This window comes from Aulonocara sp. 'chitande type north' Nkhata Bay, linkage group LG9, assembly GCF_057382095.1.
Source record: "Aulonocara sp. 'chitande type north' Nkhata Bay isolate Kocher_YH1m ecotype deep benthic linkage group LG9, A_spYH_male_GT1.1, whole genome shotgun sequence".
NCBI classification, from domain to species: Eukaryota; Metazoa; Chordata; class Actinopteri; order Cichliformes; family Cichlidae; genus Aulonocara; species Aulonocara sp. 'chitande type north' Nkhata Bay.
In genome coordinates this window covers 3006599-3019301 of record NC_141352.1, presented here as the reverse complement: position 1 = coordinate 3019301, position 12703 = coordinate 3006599, and the positions used below count along the sequence as shown (strand labels likewise).

Genomic DNA, 12703 nt, shown 5'->3' with positions numbered 1-12703 from the left:
GGGATAGAAGTGTGGGAGCAGATACACTGTGACAGCCGTGAAGGCCTCTGTACCACAGGCTCGCCTCTCCATCCTGACTCATTTCCCATCTCCTCTTCTTTCACACTGAGCTCAGAGTTGCGATATGCTTGCGCTTATTTCACGCACACACATGCTTGGATAGCTTCCCGCACACATTCTCACACGTTTTTGTTCCTTTAGCTCTCAGAGCTTCTGTTGTCACTATCTTACAACTTTCTAATTTTATCCCCCTGCAACTCTTCAAGAACCGTGTGCTTGTTTGTTACCAGGAGGGTTTCACAGCTCAGCCGCAGGGACTGAAAATAGACCCCAAACTTTACATGGATGCTGTCTGCTGAGAGACGTGAGGGGATTTGAACAGGTCATACAGATGGACACTCATTAATAGCAGTGCTCTAGAGAAGTGTGTGTGTGTTCCTGTCTAGCTATCTTTGTGAGGACCGAAACCTGCCTTCTACTATACTTGTGAGAACCAGCAGTCACGTGTGAGGACACAACACGGTCCTCACTAGTTTGATGGCTCAAAATGTGGTTTTAGTGTCAGGGTTACAATTAGGTTAGGGTTAGACATTCATTTTTAAGGGCTATGGTAAGGGGCTAGGGAAACCATTATGTCAATGAGGGTCCTCACTAAGAAGAACGGGTGTGTGTGTGTGTGTGTGTGTGTGTGTGTGTGTGTGTGTGTGTGTGTGTGTGTGTGTGTGTGTGTGTGTGTGTACACGTTGTACTTTTTGCCAAGAGACAGAATAACAGAGAGGGGTCTAGAGGGGGAAAAGAGTGAAAAAGAAAAGTAGATGGGAGGGGGCTTACTCACTCCACCACAGTGGGCGGGTTCCGGGAGCTGGCTATAGCCAATTGACTTCCACAACTGGGTCACATGACAGCTCCAATAATGAGTGAGAGAACCAGAGAGAGAGAGAGGGAGCAGGGGAGAGAGCGGCACATCCAGTTCAGCCTCAGTGTGTGTTTGACTTCAGTGTGGAGACACACAGACACACACCTGGAGTTGCAGAGCGCAAAACGGCAACAGCACAAGACAACAAAGGAAAGAGAGCGAGACAGGCGGAGTGGTAGAGATTACCTCTTAGACACCTGAGACAGCTGCAGGCTTGGAAACAAAGAAAGGGGAGAGAATAGAGAGACAGCATGTCTTCTCTCTCTGATCAGCAGCCTGGCTCTCCTTTCTCAGAGTACAGTGAGCTGTGCAAGGTGCCGTCCCTGTCGCCCAGCGTGCCAGCTCAGAGCTGGGATTGGCAGCACCCCACAGCCAAGGACACGGGTACCCCGAGGGGCTTGGTGGTAGGCGACAGACCTATGGCTTCAGACGGACTCACAGATGAAGACAAGCTTTGCTTCTTTGAGCGTCCAGACAGAGGTGGCATGGACGCAGAGCTGAAGGTGCCGGTCAGAGTTGGGGGCATGTCGGGAAGCACTTCGATGGGCAATGCTTCCCTGGGCAGTGCAGGGGACAGCCCGGACAGCCCTCTTTCCTCCTCGCCATCCCCCTCCCCAGCCTCCCCAGGAAGAATGCCCTCTGCCATGGGATCTGGTGGCAGGGTCCCTCTACCACCAGTTCCTGGATCTCCAGCCAGGTGTATGGAGCTGCCATCGCCTACTAGTGCAGTGCCTCCCCACTCAGTGGGAGCCTCATTGACAGAGGCTTCTCCAGTAGATGGAGACTCTCCATCCGAACACTGGAACAGCTCATGTTTTGCCGAATCAAGCACAAAAGTTGCCATGCCCCAGGTGGCCCCCAACTACTGCGTCATAGGAGTAGTCAGTGACAACCACTTGGAGAGGGCGGATGAGAATGTGGCTGGAGCCGGTGTAGCCTCGGGAGCTCAACAGCTGTCAAAGGGCTCCTCAGTGGACAACAGTGAGGAGGAGATGGAAGAAGAGGAGGAGGAGGAGTTGGCGCCCTGTTTTATTGGGCGAGCTGAGCAGCAGAGGAAGGCCATGAGGCGAGCAATGTCTGAATGTTCCCACCTGTCGGTACCCACCAGTCTACAGCTCCCTGATAAATACCCCTGTGGCGACGAGGCAGGGCTGGACCAGGTGGCGTCACCTTTAAGCGGTCTTCGTCGCTCACCGCACTCCATGAAACGCTCGCTAACTGTTGCCGAAGATCAGCCCCCTCCCCCCACGCTCTCAGCAGCTGGTGCCACACATATCGACCTACGGCAATCCCCACCCGAACCCCGCCTCTGCCTCTCCCCATTTCCTCCTTTGAGGGATGGCAGCGCTGGCTTCCCACTCTCTCCATTAGAAGCCCCAGTGGAGGGTTTTGGGATGGAGAAAGAGGCAGGGGGCATTGTGCTTCCAGTGCCTCTCAGTCCCAAGGGGTTCAGCAGCTTGAACGCTGGATCTGCTGAAGCTCTAAGCTCACACAGTGATGAGAAAGCTGCTAATTTTAACAAGACTGTAGAGTTTGATGGGAGTAAAGAGGATGCTGAACTGAACACTGGTGCAGATTTAACCTTTAGAGTTGGAAACATATCAACAAAGGCACAGGACATTGATGATGATGATGACCTTGACACTGGTGTCTATAGCAGCCTCTGCCTGAACTCCAGCACTAACCCCTTCATGACAGTGGATGGTAGGTGGACACCAGTCTTGTCTTTTAATACCAGTTTTAAAAGACCAGTGGCAGATCTGTCAAATGAGGAAACTTAGTTCTGTTAAACTGGTGCTATGTTAATACAGTGTCATGGATGTAAACGTCTAATATATAGCTATGTAGGTGTTTATGGCTATCTGTTCATTGTTGTCATTTTCAAAGAGGTAAAGTATGCATGGCTGGAGAATGCAGCAGCTGAAATGGAGAGTAGAAAACAAGCAAGAAAATTAGCAGGTTGACATCTTGATTAAGTTGTCTTCTGTCAGACTGCCGTGAATCAGACAGCATGGCTTCCTTGAATGTTACTGTAGTAGAAGGATCTGAGCTCGTGAATGGCTCCGGGGGAAGCTGCCGAGCCAGACGAATAGGGAGAGTGCCAGACGGGAAAGAGATGGGGAGCAACAAAAGAGAACGAAAAGCTGAGAAAAGTCGACAGCAGTGGGAGCAGCTACCCCTCGCACCCCACATGGGCTCATTAAAATTCCACGATGGTAGCATCTGTCTGGTTGTGTTGGTCTAGCACACAGTGTGTATTTTAGCTACAATTGTTGTGCGTGGAGTGAGTGAAGAAAACAAATGAGTGTGTCCGTGCTTGAAACAACAGGTATGGAGCTTTGAATTTCCCCCGTCTGGCTACCTGTACGTGTAAGTGGATGTGCTCGTGCTAATGCAGCACAATGAGCTTGCAGGGAGAGGTTGTGTAGCAGCGTTCCCTCCGGCTGACACTGGGATTCGGGGTCGGGATATAGCACAGCTTGTTAAAACTGATGGTTGTTCTGTCTTTGTCCAGACTCATTTCCTCTCGTTCTCTGTGCTTCCATCACGCTCTCCATCTCGTTCTAGCGCTTTCTCCTCTGTTCCTGTTACTTTGAATGCTCATTAGATTCCCGGTGAGGGCCGGCACAGCCAAGATGGCTGAAAGCGGGTCACCGTCATATCCAAAGATGACCGTCACCAAAACGGGGTCACAAACTTTGAAACTTGGACCATCAGGGTGGGGCGTTTAACAAGTCTCTCCTTTGCTTTGTCTGCTTTTTCTCTCTGTGGCTTCTTCTGCTCTCTGCTGCTGCTGGCCCAGAGAGTGGCAGAGGCTTCCAGCCAGGCCAATGTAGGCCAGTAATGTTTATTTCTCTGCACCCCCTGAAGTCCAGAGTCATTTAGCTACAGGTTGTGTGTTGTATGCATCTGTTTGTTTTGGTTTACCAAGGTCATGGAGATATCTAAAAATCGCTTTACTTTCAAAGATTCTTTTTGTTTTTTGTGATACTGTATTTCAGGGAAGTGCATGAATCTCTATTGTATTAACCACAAATCTGCACTGAGCTGCAGCTTGGTCATAGCTCCATCTCTCTGGAGGGGTCATCGGGGTGACGATGAGCAGATTTCATACAGAAAAAGATGAAAGGGGGTTGGGAAAGGGAACAGGCAACAAGGCAAAATGCATGGTGACAGTGATACAAACGAGTGAGTACAGCCCTGACGAAGAGCAGGAAGTGAAGGATTTAGACAGTAAGGTCTGGGATGTGAGTATGGGGAAGGAATTTAAAAAGAAGAAAGATTTGTTTTTTGATCCGCTTGTGGCAGAAATATGGCCCCAAGCATCGAGCAAATGGTTCCATGGAGTCTCCAGTGCAACTCGACCCGATCATGTTAAAAGCATGGCGCTGAAAGCATTTACAGGAAAAGCACGTCTTTGATAACACAGACTCACACCCCTCCCCCAGAGATCAGATAGTGCAGCTTTTATTATGTCATTTTTATTAGTAGTTGTTATTGTTGCTGCTTTTGGACAACCTCAGAAGCTTAGTGTCCAAAGAAACTGAGCTCAGTCTTACAGCATCTCAGTTCGGAAAATCAATCATGCAGTTCAAAATACATAACTACGATTTTAACTTGAACCAATTAGTGGTGCTAAGTGCTGGAGGCGCAAACATGGCCACATTTATATATACGGTTGCATTGAACATTACAATTCAATTTTATTTATACAGCACCAAATCACAGCAACGCCTCAAGGTACTTTATATTGTGAGATAGACCCTACAATAATACATACAGAGAAAAACCCAACAAGCACTTTGGCGACAGTGGGAAGGAAAAACTCCCTTTTAACAGGAAGAAACCTCCAGCAGAACCAGGCTCAGGGAGGGGCGGGGCCATCTGCTGCCACCGGTTGGGGTGGTTGTTACATAATGATGTCAGCTGGCAGTGAGCTAAAAGCTCTGAATGATGTCAGTGAGAGTACAGAAGCCCCTCCTACTTCCTGTTCAAATGTTCTTTTGTAAGGGGCATCCAATCTGGAGAAAGCTGTCGCAACTCAGTCAAAACACAAACATTGTATCCACATTTAGTATAATTTTTTTCTTTTACCAGGATAAAAAAGAAACAACAACAAAGAAACCCGTTTTCACATTTAGTAATACCGTCGTGACCGTAGTGTTGTTGCTACCATGTGCTTTTTGTTTAGTTTGGTTATTTTACCCCTGCTTTTAATGTCAGTGACCCAGACCTCGATGCAATAACTGAAGAAGGAAGTAATCTAAGATTTTCAAATTAATACCCCAATATGGAAAATATATATATATAAATCTTATAAAGTTTGTATCTGTCTTGCGTGAAACTTATATGAAAAGCACACAAGAGTGAAAACAGATATAAGATCCCTAGAAAAATGATATAAATGAAACTTGTATGTTTTGGATAAGCCTTCTATGATTCACTATATGAAGCAAGCTAAAGCTGATGCAAGTCTTTCACAAGCTTTTTCTGTTTCTTTTCCATATGGGCCAGGAGGCTGGGGGTAGCACAGGTGGCCACCAGCATTTATTTATTTATTTATTGTTAAATGAGGCAGTAGTAACGATATTTAGACCAGAGGATGGAGTGCTAAATTCTTTATTAGCATTAGCATTGACTCCACTTTCACAGGTGGTGGTTAGAGGAACTGCAGTTGTTCCTCTTCCGTGTCATATTTGCATATACAAGCAAACTTTTGTATGCCATAAGAAATGATTTCAAACAGGTCCTTGACTGCAAGTGACAGGATGTGAGAGCAACCTCATTTATGCCAACAGTTAACCTACGCTAATGTAACACGCAGCGGTTATGCCGCAAGCCTGTAAAGGAGTTAAAGCCAAGTGCACACAGTGTTCATTGATTAAGTGGTGTTAGCCTGGACTCTTGTGAGGCCCAAATGTTGCAGAGTAACACAGAGGACAGAAAATCACAAAGTCTGTTTTCTGTGCTGCTACAACTCCACAGTGTGTTTTCTACCAAAAGGCCGAACACAACACTAAAACCATTGTTGACGATCTCTCAGCCACTGAGCTTGTGCTGAGTAGTGAGGTGGAGCGGGGAGTTTTAATGAGGTGGCATCTGAAAGAGCTGATTTACATAATCCACTTGAGGAGCAAAAGGACGGCTTTACACATTAATCCTGAATCGTTTATTAATGGCTGAAGCCTCGGTTATTAACACAATTTCATCTTGAGCGATTCATTGGCTAAAGATTGATTACAGAGTGTAAAATCGAAAGCGTCTTATCTTTAACATCTGAAGGTAAGAAACCTTCATGAACCTTCATGAACCTTCATGAACCGTGCATGTTAGGTCAGTATCCAAAGTCCAAAGAGCCCGGTGGAAATTTTCCCAGTAAGGCAATTTGTGCATAAAAATGCAGAGAAATCCCAGTTATTGCTTTCCACGTGTCAGACGTTTCTGTTTTTACTCTTCTCTTTGAAATTCAGACACTGACTCGTTTTAAGAGACTGGGGTGGGCATATTTTATCATATTAATAAGGCCAGAGGAAAAAGGTTTGAGTCGAGTCAGTTCCTTTCAGGAGAGTCTAAGCTTAACGGCTCTTAATGAGCTGTAAGTGTTATCATTATGTTAATGAAACCTTCAGATAAATTGGCTCACTGCACCCAGATGCTCATTGTTCTGTTGTCCTGAGCCGTGGTTCATACACTTGCAACAACCTGCTAATAAAGCAGGTTGTTGCAAGTCGGGGCCGTGCAACGTAGGAAAAACTCACTGTTCTACTGCAGGAGCAGGGCCTGATACACAATGCAGCGTCCTACCATACAGCACGCATCGGTGAAACCGAAACAAGAACAGCAGTTAAAGGAGCCAAAATGGCCGCCCCGTTACCGTTGTTTTTTTTGTTTTGGTTTGTTTTTCCTCATTTTTCAGGTCAGTTCAGTTTTATCGAGCTAAATCACGACAACAGTCTGCGCGAGCAGAGAAAAGAACGAGAACACTTCGGGTACTGAAGTAGACTGAAATCCTACAACCATGCTTTCCTGTGCCCTGTCAGCACCTCTGTCTGTGCCTACAGTCATTTGTATCCAGCAGTGTTCTGTCTGCTGTGGCGACAACAGTGAAATAGTGACTAACTATGGCACAATCAGCAGAAATAAATGAAATCGACTGAGGCCTCCTGTGGGAGAGTCTCACACAGTGGGCTGTGGGAGCGTGGGCTGGGAGTCACCTCCTGCTGGCTGATTAAATGAAGCCATTTTCACCACAGCTGTGAGACGGATCACATTTCTGCTCTAATTAGGGGCTCGGGTTGATCTCCTGAGTTGCTCGTTGTTTGCTGTATAGAAAATAGACTTTGGTTTGTTCTTCTCTTGTTATCATAGCTCAGCTTTCAGTTGTGTATAATCACCTCTTTATGTTCACTGGCTCTGCTGTGTGCAGTCCCAGGCCTGAGTAGTTGCGTGTCGTGTGAACTTTCCCTGTCAGTCTGTTCACCCCAAAGCTGAACAGCCTGTGTTTGTTGAGTGCACTATGTGTCCTTAATTTAAGTCCGTATTTTGGGGTTTTCCCTTTTTTTGAGGAGACTATTTTGCTTTTCCGGCACCAAAACTCTTTCTTGGACTCCACTAGATTACATCGCCTAGCTTTGCATGATTCCAAGGCTATGTCCACACGTACCCGGGTATTTTTGAAAACGCAGATTTTTCTATGCGTTTGCACCTTTCGTCCACACGTAAACGGCGTTTTTGGTCACTGAAAACGGAGATTTTTAAAAACTCCGGCCAGGGTGGAGATTTTTGAAAACTCCGTTTTTGCATTTACGTGTGGACGAGAAAACGCAGAAAACGCAGCGTCAAAGATGTGCGCCTTTTTTGACGTCACACTGTGCGCCACGTTATTGTTTAGGTGAAATGAATTTCTACAATACTGTTAATTCTACTCTCTGCAGTGTTTAAATGCTTACATATACACACAGTTACTGTCCCTCCACACATACGACTCGGTTCTGCTTCTATGCCCCAGCTTTGTTTACTTTTTCCCACCGAGGCTTCTAGACTTCTGATTGGCCAACATTTCTGCACGGTTAGGAATCTAGCGCCACCTGCTGCTTTGGCATGTTCATAGCAGCGTTTTCCTTCATTTCTGCCTTTATGTGTGGACGGGATTATTTTTTAAAACGGAAAATCTCCGTTTTCAAAAGTACCCGTGTACGTGTGGACGTAGCCCCAGTTTAATATATTCCTTATGTTTCCTTTCCTGGGTGTCAGTGCAGCCTCGTTTCATCCTGTCTGAAACAAGCTCCTCCCCCTGTAAGCCCATCGTCTCTGTAGGCCAACCGTCTGCCGCTTGGCTGTCCCATAAAATCCCACTGGTGACCTTACTCTGTGCCAGCTCCTGTCCTGTCAGAGATAGACACAGATCAGGCCTAGTCCCACCACACTCAGGTCTCTACATGCTGACAAATGAGCTACTTATGGCTCCTGAATAATCAAGATGACTCATTATCTCCCCATTAGCCTAAATGATGTGACATTTCTTCATGAATTGCCTATAAAACACAAGCGCGCTCCATCTGACAACCATCTGTGGCTGAAATTCAGTCACAATGGCTTCAGCATGACGGCTGCTCTTTACGCTGCTCATGGATGACTGTGGCCTGTTAAAGGATTAATGCATTTACATGAGAAAACACATTTTATATCAAGCTTCATTCCTTTCTGGTTTCAACACTGATTGTGAGCATATAAAATAATAATTAAACAGTCATTTTGTGAGTACAGGGCACTGATATAATATGCAATATTCTTTAATGGATCGTGACGTCTGCACAGCATCGCTTCTGTCCTCCACAGGAGGTTGGAGGGCAGGACTGAATCAGTTATGTCATGTTCATTTCATAAATGTGGACATGAAGGGATCCAGCTCCTTAGCTGGGACACAGAGTGAGCGGCTCTGATGGGACTCGGTTCACCCCACTGTTGGGTCATCATCACTGGAGGACAAATGATGCACATGTTTCATTGTAGCGAGTGAGCGTGAGGGAAAGCAACATCTCCAGATCTGCAGTCTGCTCCACGTTCACAAGTTCAGTTTGAAAGTTTTCAGTTCATAAGTTTTCCTGTTGCCTTTAAATTTTGGCTGGGGTTAATTTTGTCTGTCGAACGCTTAAACAAAAATAACATATCAAACAAACAGACCTAAGATTTAGTTTTTTAACCAAACCAAAGAGATCTGTCTTTAAAACAAAAACCAAACAGCTTCCGTTTATGAACCTTTTCAAAATGTTCATTTGCTGGTGGTGGACTGTGAAGGACTGGCACAACAGGTGGGAAGGTGTAAAACTGGAAATTCTACATATATTAGCTTTTTGAAAAAGTCACTTCCCAATGAAAATTCCCTTTAAAGGTGAATCCACTGGAAGCTGATAGGAGGGAAACGCAGGACAGGTTGGATAAGCTGACACAATGATAGTCGGGGAGCACAGAGCAGAGTAACAGACGAGACAATCACAAGGGCAGGAAAAGAGCAAAGACAGGAAGTGAAACAGAATGCACAATTAAAGGTTACTGTCAAAATAAAACAGGAAGTTACTATAACCCGTGAAACACACATAAACAGACAGGGAAGCTCAAGACGGAGAAATACAGAGAGACTGAAAAACCAACTACAGAGTGCTTCAAAAATCTAAACCCGTGAATGAGTTTGTTTTTACTGCTCAGTGAAGTCGGTTTTCAGATGCATGTTTGCTTCTCTTTTCATGTTTTGTTCATAAGCACAGTAACTTCCTCACCAGTGAACTTAAAAGCTGGAGTTCAGTTTTTATTTTAACTTGTGTAAGAGGCTCACTTCCCTCAGAGCTTGTGTCGTGGAATCAAATCACATATTTTTGTGCTTTCGTCCAGTTTGTCCAGTAAAAGTAAACCAGCACGAAAGTTAAAAACAGATTTCTTTTGTTCTACAGTATTTACTGTGATCTCTGTGTTGGTGTGGCCGGAGGATTCAGTGAGAAGCTGCAGCTTTGAACCAACAGCAGAGATGTTTGTTGGTTCTCTTTATGCGCTGTGGACAGATTTACATGAGCCTGAAGTCTGTGGTGAATTCCTGGTTTCTGTCCTGAGCCGGAGCTTGTTCTTGTGGGACTGCGTAACTGTCTGAATGAACTCTGCTATTATTGACTCTCATTTTATTTAAAAAAACATTTTTGTCATTTTTCTTTTCAGTAAAATCAGAAATGACAGAGAAGAAGGAGGAGAAGAAGGAGGAGAAGAAGGTGGAGAAGAAGGAGGAGAAGAAGGAGGAGAGTGTGAAGAAGGTGGACCTGTTTGACCCTGTGGATAAAGTCGAGCAGAAGAGTGTAAAGGTTGAGTTCACGAGCAGTGAGAGTCCGGTTAAGGTGGAGGAAGAGGGAGAAAAAGACAAAATGAAGGAGGCAGAGAAACGGGAAGAGAAGGTGGATAGAAATCAAAAGGAGGCAGAAAATCTGATAGAAAAGGTGGATGAAAAACAAAGGGAGCCTGAAAAAGAGATGGAAACAGAGAAAGTGCCGCCTGTGCAACAAAAGCCCGAGAAAGAGGATGAAGTGAAAGCAGAAGAATTGTCAGACAAATCAGAGATAAATAAAGCAGAGAAGACAGAGAAAGAAGAAAAAGTGGAGGCTACAGAAAAGCTGGAGGCTGACGTCGAGAAAGCACAGAATGTGGGCAAAATCGCACAAAATGACAAGTCCAAAGTGTCCAAAGTGGAGGACAAAGCAGAGAACAAGACCACAGAGAAGCCCGAGATCACAGAAATGAAGGACGGCAAAGAGCAGCACATCAACAAAGTGGAAAAGACCCCAGAGCAACAGCCGACATCCGTCAAGCTCGAGACCAGCTGTGACCAGACAGAGAAGAAGGCCGACACGGAGACAAAGGCGACAGCGGAGCTGGAAGACGCCAAGACAGAAAAGGCTGACGCAGGCGAGGCCAAGAAGACGGAGAAAGACGGTGAGGCGGTGAAGCCGTCTGAGAAGCCGGTGGAAAAAACAACACAGAAGGAAGAGAAGCCGGACAAAACGCAGGAAGACAAAAAGACGGTTGAGAAGAAAGACGAGAAGAAGGACAAGGCTGCAAAGGCAGACGGAGACAAGGCGAAGAAACCTACCAAACCCTCAGCCAATGGAAGCATTTCAACACCAAGCAAAGAGCTGGCAGACAGGAAGACCAAGGTAGGGATCAGTGGAAGGTGTAAGAGTGAAATGTTGCTTTGACGTATGCTTAGGATCATTCTGATAAAACACTGTTTTAGTATCACAGCGAGGGTAACGCCCCACTCAGGGTGGAACTTCAAATGTAATACCCAAATGTTGGCTACAGTAATGCGGTAACAAGTCGAAATGATAGCAGTGTACGATTTCACGGCAGTTTGCATCTTACATCATAAATCATCCAAACTGCTAATAAATATCAGGCTGAATACGGACATGATGGCTGAAAGCATCTGAGACGTGCAGCGTGGGAGCGGACAGGATGGCATGAGCGCATTTTAAAAACCGAGCGTGCATGCTGCCTAAGCGTCTGTCCTGGTTGTGTTTGTTTACTGCCTTGAAGCGACAGAGTAAATGCTAAGTGTTAGTTGTTTTTGTTTTCTGTTTTTTGTTCTCACTTTTTGTGACTTTGTGATGTAATTGCTGCTTGTGCTGCTTGACCCTGCTCCTGTTACCACCCATTTTTGTTAATTTTATCCATTTTCCTTGGTTTCCTTGGTTTTACCCTCCATCCATCATCCATCCATCTCCTGCGTGTCGGTCCTGTATCGCAGCCTGCTGCCGGGGCAACCAAACCAAGCGCAGCTGCCAAAATGCGCCCGAGCACTGCAGGTGCTGCTGGTCCTGCTCCAGGCCTGACTAAGCGTCCCGTATCCTCTGTCGCCACCTCCACCCCCCACACTACAGACAAAAAAACAACCACAGCTAAAGCACCTTCCACAACAGCTGCAGGGTCTAAGCGACCCTCCACCACTTCTGCCAGCCGCCTCACATCATCCTCCACCAGCACGACACGTGAGCTTAAACCCAAGGTAAGTTTTAGCTAACAGGAAGCGGTCAGCGGCAGCAGCCTGCTCAGTTACACAGAGCTGCACGATTGACGTCATCACAATGAGTCCTTCTTATGTTTTGAAGTGATTTCATTAAACCTCATCCACATCGATCAGGACAACAGATTTCTTACTTCTTCGGCTTTTTCTAACTAAAGTTAGGATCAGCGGAGTTTCTAACAACCGTCTGTTTCCCCCGTGGTCATGAATCTTTGCCATCTGGTCTGTTTGCGTGCACAGGCTCACAGAGACGGTGAAAATGTAAATGCATGTAAAGTTTGTGAGCTGGAAATGCAGGAAAAAGCCAAGAGGGTTAAACACGCTGAAACATTTAGCTGTGCCTCTCGTTTGAATGAACAGGAGTGTGTTACTGTAGCCGTGTGTGTTATATGAAAATGTGTTGAATTCAGACAAACACACGAGTGGTTTTTATAATAACTATGCAGATATTGGTTTTTATCCACCGCAGGAGCTGCAAACATGCAGTTATAAGAATTAGTTTGTCTGTATATGGAACTGATATTATGTCAGGACGAAGCTGTGACACTAACCTTTCATGGCTAATGGCCCCGCCCCTCCCTGAGCCTGGGACTGCTGGAGGTTTCTTCCTGTTAAAAGGGAGTTTTTCCTTCCCACTGTCACCAAGTGCTTGTTCATAGGGGCTCATATGATTGTTGGCCTTTTGTATTATTGTAGGGTCTTTACCTTACAATATAAAGCACCTC

The 12703-nt window shown here is 45.8% G+C and overlaps 1 protein-coding gene across 11 annotated transcripts in view; it reads left to right on the top strand.

Moving 5' to 3' along the window:
- The window catches only part of LOC147321429 (uncharacterized), a 120728-nt gene that overhangs the window by 91951 nt on the left and 16074 nt on the right, over positions 1-12703 (top strand). For 9 of the 11 annotated variants that reach the window (XM_086305359.1, XM_086305349.1, XM_086305355.1 and 6 more), the window contains 2 exons: positions 10124-11109; positions 11703-11960. In XM_086305359.1, the coding sequence (XP_086161485.1) occupies positions 10124-11109; positions 11703-11960 (1244 nt within the window). Of the gene's footprint in view, positions 1-864; positions 2621-10123; positions 11110-11702; positions 11961-12703 lie in introns of those variants that run through there. The other 2 variants (XM_086305358.1, XM_086305357.1) reach the window with 2 other exon arrangements.